This window comes from Gigantopelta aegis, chromosome 3 (assembly GCF_016097555.1).
Source record: "Gigantopelta aegis isolate Gae_Host chromosome 3, Gae_host_genome, whole genome shotgun sequence".
Lineage (NCBI taxonomy): Eukaryota > Metazoa > Mollusca > Gastropoda > Neomphalida > Peltospiridae > Gigantopelta > Gigantopelta aegis.
In genome coordinates, this window is record NC_054701.1 from 55,349,821 (window position 1) to 55,367,302 (window position 17,482).

At 39.2% G+C, this 17,482-nt stretch overlaps 1 protein-coding gene across 1 annotated transcript in view; it reads right to left on the reverse strand.

The window, feature by feature from the left end:
* Positions 1 to 17,482, reverse strand: part of LOC121368270 (dynein heavy chain 10, axonemal-like) — a 123,635-nt gene that overhangs the window by 50,309 nt on the left and 55,844 nt on the right. Inside the window, exons 36-43 of the mRNA XM_041492927.1 lie at positions 16,460 to 16,651; positions 15,887 to 16,005; positions 6,152 to 6,446; positions 5,360 to 5,617; positions 3,775 to 3,979; positions 2,288 to 2,562; positions 1,690 to 1,842; positions 414 to 739 (exon numbers count right to left, since the gene is read on the reverse strand). Of these exons, the coding sequence (XP_041348861.1) occupies positions 414 to 739; positions 1,690 to 1,842; positions 2,288 to 2,562; positions 3,775 to 3,979; positions 5,360 to 5,617; positions 6,152 to 6,446; positions 15,887 to 16,005; positions 16,460 to 16,651 (1,823 nt within the window). The remainder of the gene's footprint in view (positions 1 to 413; positions 740 to 1,689; positions 1,843 to 2,287; positions 2,563 to 3,774; positions 3,980 to 5,359; positions 5,618 to 6,151; positions 6,447 to 15,886; positions 16,006 to 16,459; positions 16,652 to 17,482) is intronic.

Genomic DNA, 17,482 nt, shown 5'->3' on the forward strand with positions numbered 1-17,482 from the left:
CACAAGTTGAAAGATTAGGTTAATATTTGAAAAGAAATAGTCCCTCGAGAAAGTATCCCTTTTTTTATATAGAAATGATGCATTACACACCTGAAGTGAAACCCACCAAAACTGGACCTTCTGTAAACAGAAACTCCCTCAAAATCAGACATTTTTCATGGTTTCTTTGTAAATATCAGTACAAAACAAGGCTTAAAATCAGACTTGCTACTATTTATCCTAACAAGAATTCAATAGAATTAAATAAGCTAAATGTAAGTTGACACTGTTGTCAACGCTCATGCCAAAAAATAATACATATGTCTGGCCTTTTTACTTCATAAAGGTGATACAATATTCAAATGTCACAGATATGAAAAATTACATTCCTTAAAATAAATAAAAATATGTTCACTAAAAAAAAAAGTACTAACCTATAAAGAGCCATGGTCATCTTTGTAATGTTGGACACAAGATCCTGAATGTCACTATTGAATGCCTGGCAGTGTCCCATCAGAATGGAGTTGTAAATATGGAACAGGGATTCGTCATCTGGGAATGTCATGTTGAACACACTGAACAGAGACACAAATCTGGGGTCTGTTTCGTTCCGGCCCCCACCAGCTTTACCCATGGCTGCAATGTAGCCAATATCTCGCAAGTTTTTCCAGTTCAAGTCTTTACCACGGTCATAGATACCGCCACGTTCTAGAAGTAACTTCAACAGAGCAATTGGCTGCTGTGTTCCATAGGTGTCCACCTGAAACCAAAAAATATCAAAACCGACTGATAAAAGCACACTATTAATCCATCGAGGAAAGTGTCACTTAAAACAGAAACAGTACATGCCATAATTCAACTCCTCATACCACTTATGAAAAAGTTGTGAAACAGTGAAAAAGTACAGAATAAAATGATGGTAAAAAATACCAAAGGGCGGATATACCGAAAATGGAGATAACTATGAATAACAGAAACTAAGAAATAGACATAAAATCTGTTTTATACTGAACATTTTAAGCCAGTTCCATGTAACTGTAAGTCACTGTAAGAAGATTGTTAACACTTTACAGGTACCATAAGAGAGTAGGAAATATACCTCTTTCAGACAGCTTTAAAATATTTCATGTCATGATAAACCCAATTTTATGTTACTGAATTTTGGGGTACTAACCGATGCAGTCATTGAAGCTGTGCAACTTAAATTTTGTAAATATCTGCTTCAGGTTGGGAAACCAGAAGAAAAAAAAATCGGGTTGTTGGGTAAGGGTGGTAGAGCTCCTCTCTAACTTATTTATATGATCAGTTATTAAATATTTGTGTAAACTTATCCAGCTACCACATTTTAGATTACCTCATCTAAGTTATTTAATGTTAAAATACTGGGTGTATTAACTAGGCTACAAAAGTCTAACAAATTTTATTTAACTTTGGTTTTGGTATGGTATGGAAAAGTCAGGAAATAGGTAATTAATACTGATTGATGTATTTCACTGTTTAAGCAAAGATTTCATGACAATTTATAAGATTGGTCAGCTGGTATAAATAACTCTGCTTCAAATTATTAATACAAGCAGTATAAATCTTTACTAAACATTTAAAGGCAGCAAAGTTATTAGCTTTTTTTTTCTTATGTATTTTGGACCAGTGGCCTTAATACTGAATAAAGTTTGTCTTGTTTTGTTTTGTCATGTTAAAATAATATTTTACCTGAGGCATGTTCATGTCATCAATAAAAATAAGCAGACGTTTTCCTGCTGGGGGACCATATGTGTCTTTTGTTCGCTTCTCCACACTCGCTTCCAAATTACGCTGCACATCAAAAGACGTTGTCCGACTTGAGAAATTCATGTTCAACAGAAGCTGCAAAAATAATGTAATCAAATCTCAAGACACAAGTCCCTTCTATTAATTTGGAAATCATTAAAATGATTTGTATTTTCCAATGGTTGGTCCTTTCAATTTTATAAATATTGTAAAAACAAAATGGAGGCTTTATGATTACATATCCCAAACGTCTTTTTCAATCTACAATAAATAATAATAGTTTAAACATAATTTACAGTTTAGGCAGATTAGAAAACAACATATCTTGCTTGAAAATGCTAAATGTGGCGGTCAGTAAAAACAGTCTCAACTTCAGCTGATCACAATATCAATGTTACAACAATTACACCTGTCACGTGAGACAATATCACAAACAAATAAATCATAACTTGTATTCTAAACAAACAGCTTTATCAAACAAGAAATAACAGTAATTTGACTATTATACAAAAAATATCAACAAAAGACAAATGTAGCCTACATGTTTTTCCTGATCAAGTGTGCGCAAGAAATTTTGTGTTGTTGCTGTCTTGGATGTACCCGTTTCTCCAACAAGAACAACAGGTCTCTTTATGCCAACCATGAGCTCTAACAGCCATGTGGATCGCACTGTGTCCACTGTTGGCACCAGAATTTCATTGAATTTCTTCTCAGGTGCATGCACATATTTTGGCACCAACTTTGACCATGAAATCCATTGTGTCTTTTCTCCATCCCAAAAATATTCAAATAGTGTTGAATTTCCTGGCAGCTCACCTGTGTAAAATTAAAAAATAATGATTAATTAACTGTTGCATTTTTAATGCTACAGACAAACTTGTGGGGCTTCTGTACCTTGAGAGCAAGACAGAATTATATATGTTTTTTAATTAAAGGTTACAATTAATATTATTAATGTATAACAAAGTTTTATTTGTTTTAGTATAATATATTGAGCCTTTTTATCATTTTCAACTTTATTTTCAGCTTTCAGTGAAAAGTTTAAAAAAAAAAAATATACAGTGTGCATTTGTGACATTTATTTTGTAGAATCTAAAAACAAACAAACGTTTTAAAACATACATTATTCAGCATGTCTTTCTTTTTCTTTTACATATTGTTAATCTTTAAGTTGACTGGATTTCACAACTGTATTAGTTCAGAGTAAGTTGTTTTTCACAGATTACAAAGTTTACAGCCCTCTACATGGCAACCGATTTTGGTCGCATATGTGACAATTGTTTTCATTTGGCGACTAAAACATTTAAACCTATCTATATAAAAAGGTGGAAAAGTTAATGTAGAGGGATGAATTTACATGGACCAGAATCATAGTTCTTAAGAATGAATATATTCACATGTTTAACTAGATGTAACCTGTCTTTAGCATGTGAACATTTAGCTGGGGTATAGTGGGCTTACACTAAGCTCTCCCTTCCCACAAATATGACCACCATGTAGATAAAAAAAAAGTTTGTTTTGTTTATCAACACCACTAAACACACTGATTTATTTATCATTGGCTACTGGATGTCAAACATTTGGTAATTCTTACGTATAGTCATAAATAGAAAACCTGCTAAATTTTTCCATTGGTAGCCAGGGATCTTTTATATGCACCATCCCACAGACAGAATAGCACATACCACGGCTTTTCTATACCAGTCATGGTGCACTGGCTGGAAATAGCCCAATGGGCCACCGACGGGGATCAATCCTAGACTGACCGTGCATCAGCCAAGCACTTTACTGCTTTACTCGGCTACATCACGCCTCACCATGTTGATAAGTCAGCCACTTTTAAAAAATGTAAATAATTAATCTCAAAGCCTGAAAGATCTAACATAAATGTTCTTTTATTATTATTGTAAACATTTTCAGCTCATTTTTAATTTTAAAAATAATTGAGATCTCTTTGATTTATATATTTAAAAAAATTATATTAAAATTTGGTAATGCTAGATTTGTAAAACACTGTGATCGGCCTACCTGGACCAGCAGCAGTGCTCTCATCCTGTATAATTGTCATGGATGCTAGGTACTTGGCATAGGTATCAAACTTTGTACGTCCATCCTCCAGCAGACCACCTCCTACAGACCAGTACAAAGCCTGTAAAAAGTAGGCCTCTAACTCATATGGGTCTTGGATTTCCTTAGTCACCAGAGCATCCAACATCATAGACAACTGGGTTACCTACAAACATTTTAAAAAAGAAAGAAGCATTTTAGATGACAGATAAGCACAAACTAAGGTCTTATTCAAAATTATACCTGGTTTTCTTTGTTTGTTGCTTTTCACATGTGATTCATGAAACTTCCTCGAATCAAAATCATGAAACCTGATTTAGCAGTATTATAGCCTATTACTCAAGTAACTGTCTTCAAAAAGGAATTTGTTTTTTTGTTTTTTAAATAATACAATTATATAGAAACTTTGAAACAGACTATAGTCATTACTTGGCATCATTTATTAAACCCAACAGTCAGGTGTAATATTATTTTCAATCTGTAAGTTGTAATCGATTGCATATAAATCTGTTTCAATGTATATATGGTAATTTGTTAAGAAAATTTAAATATTTTATCTATAAAAGGCTATTTTTAATGTTTATTATGTTTTATACAGAGAGAGCAATTGGTCATCATAATGTGAAAACAGTCTAAATTTGAATTTTGATTTCAGAAATGTTCGTGAATCTAATTGAATGGTCAGTGAACACTATTCACCATCCATCATAAAATAAATAATGAATCAGGATTTGTTGTTAATAATGCACTATATATACATATAATAAATGGTATGGATTAAAATGTACAGCAGCGATTTTAATCTTTGATTTCGTGACATTCATCATGACCTAGTGACCAAAAGGCAAATCCATAAAGTTTATTTTCAAATGGGTGATAATGTGCATATTTTCAGACTGAATGGAATGAAAAGTTGTACTGTTACAAATTTAGTATTTCTGGTGTAATGACTTTTGACTTTTTCATTCAGTAGTCTGCATCCTAGTTATACTTCTTTTGTTTAACTTGCCCACACATACACAAACACCAGTATTACATTATCCAATAGTTGTGTAATTCATTTGACAGATGAGAAGAATAAGTGTCTTGACTTCAAAGGGTAAATTAATGGGCAAGGCATGTACATATAAACAGGAATTGATTGGCTTACAAAAAGAAATGGTTGAGGTAATGTTTCATATTCCCCCGAGGGTACAATTCATATGAAATACAAAATTAACTAAGTTAACAATTAAAATACAGTTGTCTGTTATATTGTCTGAAGGAATCATACTATTTAGTTTTGACCTTCCTGTTTTCAATTCAATATTAATATGGAGTCACCAGATCTCTGAATGCTAAATGTGGAAGCAAACCACTAATAAAATGACCATGTTTTTAAAACAAACTGTTATATAAATAAAAACTAATAACTTTAGCAATTCAATATTGTTGATGGTGAACATGTACACAAAAGGACAGCTGTATGTTATTAAACCATAACAATAGCTTTTAAATGAAATATTGTAACATGACTTGTCAAAAATAAAGATGAAGTTCTGCTTACCATATTGAGATTAGTAAGGGGAACAATGGTCTTCAGTTTCTCCTGCTGTCTGCCTTCATACATGCCTTCCACCACAAAGTCAATGAGCAGAGGCACGTACTTCTCATAGAACCGATTCAGTTCATCACGCTCAGTTTTCAGTGATCGAGTATTCAACCACTTCTGCCAATAGGGAACAAATCCCAAGTTCTTTGGATCAACATAAACCATACCACATCTGGAGATTGTTGCAGGGGAAGCATACTGAAGATCAAAAACCTGGTAAAAAAAAAAAAAAGTTTATAACTGACAAATAATGATGTAATCAATAATGATTTTTATAATAATGATTCTACAAAATAATTTTAATTCATCCACTATGTTTCCATAATTGTAATCAATTTAAGGATTGAGTGTTATTTCTTTTATGTTCATTGGGTATGAACAAAACAAATCATCCGCAAACTGTGTGAATCAGCAAAGCCGTTCTCATATAAGTTTGCAGATGATTATTTTTTTCATACCCAGATGAACGTAAAAGAAATAACAGGACAATTCTTATAATTAAATTTGAATCATCCAGGCTAATAATAACACTAAAACGTCATACTTTATTTTGAATTATGTTTTATCCATAAACAATAACACTCAATAAGACAACTTGCCCATATAAAATGACATTATCAGATATATGTTCCCTGAGGACATAATTTAATTGTATGATTTATGAAACTCAGAAAAAACCAAGATATTTACAATTAAGCACCTTTCATAACCACCTAAAAGAAATCAAAACTCCAGTAGAGAACAAACCTCAAACAGCATAGCGCAGTGCTTCAGTAGTCGAATACGTTCACCATTCGCCAGTGTCAGCAACCTGTTATCATCCATCACAGAATTCATGTTTTCTACCCATAATGCATCCACATCACCATCAAACACAATGTATTTTCTCTCGTTTTTGTCTGTGGGTTTGTTAATATCACGGAAGATGTTTGACAGCAATCCATCAGTCCAGTCTCGAGTGGTTGGGTCAAGAATTCCATACAACTCAATAACACTGCGGTCCTTTGGGTTGATAATAAACTGTTTGGTATGCACTCCAAGCCTAACAAACAAAATGAGAATTATAACTCACAAATAAATATCAATAAAAACCTTCGGGTTAATGTTTGTCGTTATCAGGTCACAAAAATGACTCATTAAAGTGCTGTGCCAGATGTATGATGTATTGAGCTATATCAATCAAGATATTATTTAATATGATTAGAAAATTAAAAAAAAAAGGTACAAAAATTATATACCGGTATATTTTCCATTTAAAAATATTCCCCTGAAAAACAGAACCAGCTGAATTCGTTTCAGGAATTTCCGTAAGATTTGATCATTGACATCACGAAGGGAACTCCTTTCGATAGTCAGCGCCATTGTTCATTGCTTCTTTTGTGTTTATTATGGTTAAACGGTGTGTTGTTGGCGGCTGTAGCAATACAAAAGCCGATAAATTTAGTCTTCACGCATTTCCTAGTAATGTTGCTGTGAGAAAGCTGTGTGTGAATTTGATTAAAACAACGTGGCAATACTGGACAGGAAGAAAATGCCGGAGACCGTTTGGACAGCAGACACTTTAGTTTCGATTCGTCCGAACTGGCTTGTCGGCTTACGCGAGATATGGGAATACCATGTGTTATGGCTTTTAAAAAAAGATGCCGTACCAACAATTTTTCTACGACACAAAAAAAATGACAACAAGCCGACGCCATCCACACCGAAACGACTTTGGGGTGCATATCGTCAATGTCCCAAATTGCGTTATGCTTTTAACTCCGGTCAGTTTGTTTTCTCATGCACGGTTCGTGCAATCATCGAGATCCGATTTCTTGTCGTTTGCATCTCATTCATTTGTGAGATTTTTCTTTACAGTTCGAGAACATTAAAACAATAAAGTACAGACATGTAAGTATCTATAGCCTAGTCCGTCCCATCCTACAAAAATGTAGGTTTTTTTTTTAAAAAAAAAAGAAAAAAAAAGAAAGAAAAAAAGAAGCTGGAGAAAACTTGAGTGTTTTCTCTTTTATAGATACATTACCTGTCCTCAAACAAGTGCACCTCCCCCCCACGCAAGTGGTCTGGTCCGAACATCCCAACAGCCAATGGGATGGCCTAAATTCTTCTACTGCATACTGCTCTCTAGTTCCGGTCACATGACTGTAACTTCCTTCTTTTTCCCTGAGCGCATCGCACGGAGAACAGGAAGCGGGGAGGCCCGGGCGGGATGAATCTTGAGGACAGGTAATGTATCTATAAAAGAGAAAACACTCAAGTTTTCTCCATTTCTATAGACATTACCTGTCCTCAAACAAGTGCAGCATTCAACAGATGGTGGTGGGTGCCGAGATCCGTAGATGCTTGTGATAACTCCCCAACCGGAAAGAGGCTGACTAGTGGAAGAATAAGGCCAACCTTGGTAAGCCCTCATCCTAGGGATGCCCGTCACAGACCAATGCAGGTGATGTTAGTAACAACAACCAGAATGGTGGCATCCGTCAGCAGTGGCAGGTACGGCTCCTAGAACACATGGACCAGGAGGCGGAAGCCACATCTCATGCTGGTTCTGACAGGGTGGGAAGACGTAGCCACCAGGGATGCAGGTGTTAGGTAACCCTCACGTATTGAAGTGTTATAGTTTTTCAATAACAAGCGACAACCTAATGAGGTGCATCCGTCAGAACATTGAACAAAACAAGACCCCCGAGTGTTTTCTGTCTAGTACACCAAAGATCTGTTAGTTCAATAACGACAACCAATAACCACATGCAGTGCAGGGTAAAGGTTATCGAGACAAAAGTTCCGGCACCAGTACGTGAACTGTGCAAAAGAACAAAAGTCTAAGCAATCCTCATCTGTCTATTCGATGGACATCTCGGTATGCAGCCCAGAATCAGACAGACATCAACGGCGACGAGGACGGCTTGTATTCAACAGAGTCTGTGCAGCAACAACCGGACCCAGATGATGGAACCCCTCAACGTCTTCTGTGGAGACATCCCTCAGATAATAGTTGGCGAAGATGGAGTCCGTAGCCCAGAACCAACCAGTGATAATGTGCTGAATGGGTGTGTTGCAGTGCAGGGACATCGTGGCAGCCAAGGCACGGAGTTCATGCGGATTAGAAGCAGACGGAGCAGGTAAACCCTCCTTCTGATAGGCGGTCAGGATAGAAGACCGGATCCAGGTGGCCACCGTGTTCTTGGTAAGGTCCCTCAACCGACTCTGGTTACAGGAAAGGAAAAGTCTTTTGCGATGTTGTCGAAAAGATCTGGTCCTCTCGATGTACTGGTGCAGGGCTCTGACAGGGCACAACGCCAAGTCCTCAACGTCCGCCGGACCAACGATAGAGGAGAGGGCCTGCACAACATACGAACGAGGCGCTTGGTCTGGTAACTGATTCTTTGCAACAAAGTTCATGAGTAACCCCAAGTTGACTGCACGCCGATCTTGGTGAAAACGTACCAAGTCTACATCAAGAGCATGGAGTTCTGAGACACGGGCAGCCGTGGCAAAACCGAGTAAAAACACCGTCTTCCGCATCAAGTCTTGCAGGGAAGAGGATTCGATCGGCTCATAAGGTGCGGTCGATAACGCTCGTAACACCAGATTCAGGTCCCATCTTGGTGGCCGAAACCGGTGTACTTGATCATCAAGGCGAAACCCTTTGATCATCTTATGGATCTCAGGAATACCCGATAACTTCGTTCCAGTAGCGACATCACGAACAGTAGCGATGACCGAAACGTACCCAGCGATGGTAGACCCCTTTAATCGTAAAGTGGTCCGCAGATACAGCCAAAAAACCCAGCAAGACGAAGTATCTGGATCGTCTGAGGTTTGAGGTTTTGCCGGACACACCCTCGGTGAAAGCAAAGCCATCTGACGTTGTAAGCCACAGTAGTAGATGATCTGTGCGCTTTCAAAATGGCCGCCGTAGACTGTGAAGAAAAACCTTTCTTTCTCAAACTCTTGGCGATAAAGTCCACGCGTGCAGTTGGAACAACTGCGGACGTGGATGGTATAGTCTTGACGTGGGATGCAGCAACAGATGATCCCAGTCTGGCAGCGGTAAAGGATGTGGATCGACAAGACGTATTAGATCTGGATACCACATCCTGGATGGCCACATTGGAGCAATGAGTAACAGGCGACAATGGTACAGCTGAAACCTCTGAAGCACCCTTGGAAGGAGGATTCATGGAGGAAAAGCGTACGCGTCCATCTGTTCCCAGCTGATGGCCAAGGCGTCGAGATCCAGAGCTTCGGGATCCAGCACCGGAGACACGTAAACCCTCAGCTGATGGTTGAATCGTGTGGCGAAGAGATCGATGTTTGGTGTCCAAAGTCTGTCGCACACCCATCGAAACGCTTCGGGATGGAGCATCCATTCCGTCGGCTGTGGAGACGACGGCCGAGACAGTGTGTCGACTAGTACATTGGAAACCCCTGGAATATGGCGAGCCCGAAGTTGCAACGGAATCTCGTCAACCAGCTTGTAGAGACGATAAGTCAACTGCAGCAGACTGCTGGAGTGGGTTCCGCCCTGACGGTTGATATAAGCCACCACGGTAGTACTGTCTGTGGCTACCATGAGAGAGGCGCCTGACAGCATCTCTCGCCAATGAAAGATGACGTAACTGACAACATCTCCAACAGGTTGATGTGTAGATCGGCTTCATCTGGAAACCACAGCCACCAACAGGGACTGGACTGCAAGGCGACTGGTAACCGGATCAGCAAATCTGCGTTATTGTACTGAATGCATGGATTCAGAAACAAACTGGATACCGCGACCTCTAAGCATAAAATGTTGCGCCGACGTCAAAATTACTCTTGCAATGATACTTCATGAAACAGTAAGAGAGTGATTCAGGAATCAAGACATCGGAAACAGCGACCCCGTGATACAGGCAAGAGCCAAGACAGCGTAGCAACTCGCTACGCTACATGCCCGATATACCTGGAAGTGAAGCAACGCAAAACAGCAACCGGCTAAAATCCACGGCCGTCACACCACCCGGTGCGAAACAGCAGCAGAGACCATCTAGACAGCATCGGTCACGAACTCTGGCGGTAACAACAGTAAACGTCAGTGAGTTGATAAGCCGCAATGAACCATAGGAAAAACGGTGACGGTAAAACCCCCGTACCACGTGATGGCAACTGGATAACTTCCGGAACCAGCGGAAGTAGCGACTGTCTTGCATCGCCACCGGATATAGAGAACGATCTGCCGAATGTCGCTGAACCTTCCTCGAACAAGAGAATATCGGTGCACGGGATCTCAACACAAGTGACCGGACCAGTAGACTTTCTTCGTCACCAACCCGGAACGCTTGTAACGTCGACCCCTTCACGGCAAAGAGCCGTATGTAGACCACAGGTCTGCCAAGATTACCGGCTTGTGCTGAAAGTCAAGAATGGATCGCTTCAGGCAAGTCGGTTGACGATAGTGTGCAATCGTAGTGCACATCGACGTCACGGAAGATATAAGGTAGACCAACATCAAAGTCGACGGCTAGAACAAGGCATATCCTCTGGCATCCTGCACATGAGGAGTTATGGTCGCCATGTACAACATGTACGCTGAACTGAAGCCATCGACAGGACGTGCCAATCTGTAAGTTCTAGGAAGACGTCTGGTCCCGCCGGAAACAGCGTCATCCAAGGCCGGCGTCACACCGTTGAAGGATAGGTTAAAGACAGGATACGTTCGTTGTGACGAATGGGGAACGGCACAAACGAAGTCTACTCAAGTAAACCGACATCGGATCAGTCCTCAAACGGAAACCTTCTAGAATGGTGCGAGTGGACTGTGAAGTGACGAAAGCATATACACCGCAGCGAGACAAACAGTCACAGCCATGTGGGTCACTGCGTCCGGATCTTCTATAACGGAAGGTGCCGACGCATCATCTGGAAAATCGGTCAGTAACCTGGCACAGGCACTTCGATCCAATGTACTGGCTGCATCGGAAAAACACGGACCGTGGACGGTCCCGTCAGGAGCCGGTGTAACCCTGAACGCCGAATCAGCTGCCGACTGGTGTGGACGGTACGATGTACACGGACCGGCAGGAGCCGGTGGAACCCTGGACACTGCACCACTTCGATCGATCACGGGACGACGGTACCGAACGGTGAGCCGATGACGCAATTTTCCAATTCGTTACAGGGCTCCGTCTGCTTGCTGGAACAACGATACGCACGGGCCAGTTACTGGTAGCCGTGTAAACCGACGGGGGCCTGTGGCAGCCAACGATCGAATGCCGATATCTGCCGGTGGAACCTCCGTGGCGATCATCGAACCCGGACCCTTCTTGGCTGAAACGGTGGATGGGCCAGCGGCGGTAGCATATCAGATATGACAGCCAGACAATCCCTCAGTGACAAGTGGTCCGCCGCATCCAGATCTTCCAGCACCGCATGAACCGATACATCATCAGAAAGTCACGTAGCACCCGTGAACAGGCCAGTCGCTCTGGTCATGGCCCGATGGAGATACCGGAGAACCGGACCGTGGGCGGTCCCGTGTGGATACCAAGGAACGGATGACCACATCGTCGTTGGATGTGGCAAGGACGGCAACATGTCGTAGACAGCCGCCAAGCAATCCCTCATAGTCATATGGTCCGTAGAGTCGGGCTCTTCAATGACAGATGCCGCAGGCGCTTCATCACCAAAGTCTCGTAGAACTCGAGCACAGGCCAATCGATGTACCGTAATGGAAGCCGCTGGTTAAACCGGACCGTGGATGGTCCCGTCTAGCCCTCGGAGGCCTTGGAAGCCACATCAACTGAAGGTTGGCGCTGACGAACTGTGGAACCCGTAGGGAGCCATACAGGTCATGTGGAACGGCTACGGTCCCGGCTCCGATGCGCCGAAGGGGACTTCCCCGCCGAAGATCGGTGAGCCTTGGAATCCGTGGAGCGTCTATCTGAATGAGCCGGCTTCTTAGAGGGCTGCGTAGAGACCGCAGGCCTGTCATCCGAAGTCTTAAGTAACGGTGGAGCTGAAGAAGCCGCACCCCCTGAAGAGGGGACTGGAACCGGACCTGACCCCGAACTCGCCGATTTAGGTAAGGTCGCCATTGACGCCATTGTTTCTTCCAGCATGGTCGGTAGAATTGAACGTAACTCTTCCGCCACGGAGTCAGCAATCGAAGGCGAAGATTCCACCTTCTTGGTCCTCGAAGATTCCACCTTCTTGGTCCTCGCTGACACCACCTTCAGGTAAGCCGCGAACTCGACATCAGACAAGCCCGCACAAAGGTCGCATCTAGAAGTGAGGCCACACGAACACGACAACCTGGGTCGCCGCCGGCTAACTTCTTGCAGCGTAACACGCTCGAACTAGTCGCCTGAACATTATCAGATATGATAATAGTAATTTTTCAATCTGTGAAAAGAAAGAAAAACCAACCATAACACAAATACAAAGCCGGTAAATAAAGACGCCATTTAAGTGCAAATGGCGTCCGACACGACAACCGGCGATATAACAACATTTCATGTAATTAACACTTGGCAAGTCAAGCGAAATACGCGAAAGACATATGAAAGCTAACGAAAGCTAACGAAAATTAAGGTGAAAAACATTTCACCCAAACACAAAGCCAGTCAACACAGACGCCATTTTGCAAATGGCGTCCGACACGACAACCGGCAATATAAACAACATTTCATGTAATTAAACGCTTGGAAGTCAAGTGAAATACGCGAAAAGAACATACGAAAGCTAATGAAAACGAAGGTGAAAAACATTTCACCCAAACACTAATACAAAACCAAAGGTCTTATAAAAGTTGACTCCAAACAGAGCCAAGCAAAAGGACGTCCAGACCCTTTAGCGAAGAGAAAAAGAAGGAAGTTACAGTCATGTGACCGGAACTAGAGAGCAGTATGCAGTAGAAGAATTTAGGCCATCCCATTGGCTGTTGGGATGTTCGGACCAGACCACTTGCGTGGGGGGGAGGTGCACTTGTTTGAGGACAGGTAATGTCTATAGAAATAATTTTGTATGCATCTTAGAAAACAATCGGCTCAGAATAAATGACTTGTAAATTCCATAGTATGAAAAAAGGCGTTCCCTGTAAAACAGACTATAAATACATTAAATTAATTTTACTATACCGTCCCATAGAGAAAACCTTTTTTCATACTATGGAATGTGCTATAAGTTATTTATTTCTGAGCAGACTGTTATCACAGCTGCACACAAAAAAATAGTATTGTTTTGTTATTTCCAAAACACTTTAATTTTTTTTTTACGTCAAACTAAACTGAAATTATTCACACAAAAAAACATCTTCATAGATGGATGGGACGGACTAAAAGTCGTTTTTGTTTATTTTTAAAAATTAAAATAAGTTATTTATTTCTGAGCAGACTGTTTTCACAACTGCACACAAAAAATAGTATTGTTTTGTTATTTCAAAACACTTTTACTTTTTTTTTTTTACGTCAAACTAAACTGAAATTATTCACACAAAAAAAAATCTTCACAGAGGGATGGGACGGACTAAAAGTCGTTTTTGTTTATTTCTTAAAATTACCGATATCGGGTCCACTTGACTCATAGAATTCAAGAGTTATTTATCGTCTTTTCTCCTATATCACAAGTATTAGAACATACAGTGTAGCAAAATAATTCGCACGAAAAGCTAAAGAACAAAACAAGAATAAAAGTTGTAAATTAGTGGTAAGCTGTCTCCACGACCATTTTCATTGTCATCTGTCAGGCCAGTGGTTCGTCGGAAGATGTTCCAGGTTCAAACTGATATGGCATTATTTGTTGTATTGCACAAATATTAGTCCAGTCATCATTACTACACTATTCATCATCGAAAGAAGAATCGCATGATCAAGCTTGGCAGTCACTGTCGGTCCCACTTTTGCTTGCGCTGGAAGTCATCTCGTGGTAGGTTTCTGTGAAGCGCGTTCCCTTCGTGACGTCACCGGCTATTTACAGGCAAATGTTTTTACCGAGAATTTTACTCGGTCGTTTCCGGCAGTGTTCTACGGGAGTGATGTTTTAATACTTTTATGGGGCATTTTCGTAATTATTGATTTACATATCGGTGTAAAATATTATTGCAATGAATTAAGAAAGCATTTAATTGTGGAATTTGAAATTTTAGTGTATGGTCTGGTACAGCACTTTAACATTTACAAGCATTTACATGAGCAAAATGAAAATAAAAAATCCCTTTTACATTTTGAACAAAAAACTATTAAAGCCTTGTGCATCTCTTGTGAATAAAATCTTACTGAACTTTGTCATTATGGGCAATGATGAGTTAAGCCTTGGTTAAGTCTGCACAGAAATATGATAATAAGTATTTTGGTTGATATGAATTAGGGGAGATTCGGCTAATTGCGACCATCGGCAAAATGCGGACAATCTCTACCATACTGCCGCAACATTCCATTTTTGTACATTAAACATTTCATTTTATTGTCTGCAAATTGATACTGAGACTACAGATAGTTCTTGAAAATCCATGTTTCTGTTTTTATCCTGGTGTCACTTTAAAAACAAAAACAAACAACATTCACAAAAATAGTATCTTACGTCACAGACAATGTATGCACAATGGCATCGGTCACGTGATATAATTTATTTCTTCAAACGTTTTCACTGGATATGTCTAACAAATTTTGAGTCAAATGTTTCAGAAAGAGAGAATACATTTGTGTATTTTAAGAATCTTGTATAATATGATACATATACATAATTTAAAAAACCCAAAAGCAATCGTATTAACAATAGTAATTGTTTGATAAAATTAACAGAATAAACTTGTCCGCAGTTGAACGACTACATAAACCGCAGTAGTTTAATTGCGGACAACATAATAAGGTCACTGCAGGGATGATCTATTCTAAATAAAATTTGTTTTATGTAATAATAAACCCATTTTTATTTCACTTCAATTGTATTTACAATAGCAACATTTGGATCAATGCAGTTTGAATGGCCCAAGAGACAAAAACTTGGGTTCGGAAAATAACTTTAACCTAACTGCATATAATTACTGTTTTACTTGGTTTATTTCTTCAGAAGATAATTTTAGAGATTTACTACTTTAATTATTTATATTTTGTAACAAAATAAATGTTTAAAATGCTGTGGATTAAAAGAAAATTGTATCCACTGACCATGTCCGCATTTTGCCCACGTATGTCCTCCGCATTTCGCTTCCTTTTATCATTCGTACTTTAGTATAATTTACGGTAGCAAAATAGAATCTACCCAATGGCTGATTGTGATATATAGTGATAGGAAAAACAGCCAATCAAGTTCATTAAAATTGTTGGTAGGCGTTATCGTGTAGTGTTCTGTTTCCATGTGACAAATACAGCGGAAGCCAGAGTGTTCACAATTAGCCGAATCTCCCCTATTTACAACCATACTAAAAATACTCTGGTTCATGTGGAGGTGAAAATTGTATCCTGCATAGAAATGAGCAGTAGTGTTACATAGTTTACAACTTACTTTGTCTGAGCCTGACAAAGAGCATTTATCACAACTGTCTTGCCACCACCAGTAGGCCCAACAACCATGGTTGTGTGTCTCGTTAACATAGTCTCATACAGCTGGACAACTTTGTCAACCTGAAAAGGACGAGCATTACATACAGTATAATCTAGTTATTTTATGACTGGATGTTGTGACAAGCCATGATTTAACACTATACTATTGCCACCCAATCCCAGTCTGCCTAACCAAAAGGAGATAGTGAGGAGAAATTTCTACAAACGACAAAAATTATGTCTACTTATGAAATGAAACATCTACTAAACCTAAAGTCAATCGATAAAATAAAAGTTATAAAACATTTTTTTTAAAATTAAAAGACAATATTATTAGAGTCACATTCCCAACTCTTATTATTTTGCAGGGCAAGTACTGTTACATCACATGGCAGTAACTCATCCATTTCATACTGAATTATTATTAAAATCTTAGAAAATAAATTTATATGGAAAAAAGGTAAAAATGCAATATCAATACAACCTCTAAATAGTGGCTTGTTGAAAGCAACAAAAGAAAAGCCTTCCCACAAACCTGCTGAGGGAGCACAACAAAACCATTGTCTTCAAAAGCAGCTTCCACTGCATCGTTGAAGTTTGGATAGCGCACACGTGGACAATCGAGACCTGGGAAGAGATCTCCAATGAGGCCCAGGAAGAGAGGCACATCTTCGTATACAAACTTGGGCAGGTTCATGTCTCGCAGGGCTCTCATCAACACAACATCCTGACAAAATCATAGTCAACAGGTCTTTTTAATATGTTATTTTTCATTTCACTAGAATATCAGCTTTTAAACATTTAAAGACACATAGTTTGTTAATTAAAATCAAAGAAAATAAGAATTTACCCCCTCCCCCCCAAAAAAAAGAAAAAAGAAAAAAAAGAGAAAAAACACCAACCAACCAACAAACAAAATAAACACTAGATCAAAATATACAAAATCACAGCATTAAAAGCCAATATATAATTATTTTATAAATACTAAAATAAAATGACCGACTGGCACATATAATATTATGATAATGTGAATAAAATAATAAAAAATAAATTATTTTTGGAATCGTAAGCCATAAGTGAATTGTAAAGAGGTTATGTGTTCACATTAAAACTGACTGGAATGTTGGTAAAAATATTACAGAACTATCCTGAGTTTTGTGCCACTGTAGACGTTTCTCACTCACAGAGCCGTAACAACTAAAATATGCATTAAATACATTTTCTTGTTTACAATATCAATCTCTGTATGTTAAATGTGTTTTTAATACTTCTAATGTTTGTGGAAACTAAAACTTTAATTTTTCCTTCTAATATACATATTTTTTTTTATGTACAAAAATATTGTAAGGTAAAATCTTGTCTCAGCTTGTAGAACCATTCAGGCGATCAGAAATGCCTTGTATATACAAACACTGATATTCTAAACAAGTGTATTTCACATATAAGTTTAGTGATTAAATGCAGTCAGTCGGAAATGTGTTACAAAAGCATCAAACCCACGACTGTCTCTTTACTTAACCAAACATAAAATCATGTTAAAAAAATGCAGATCAACATA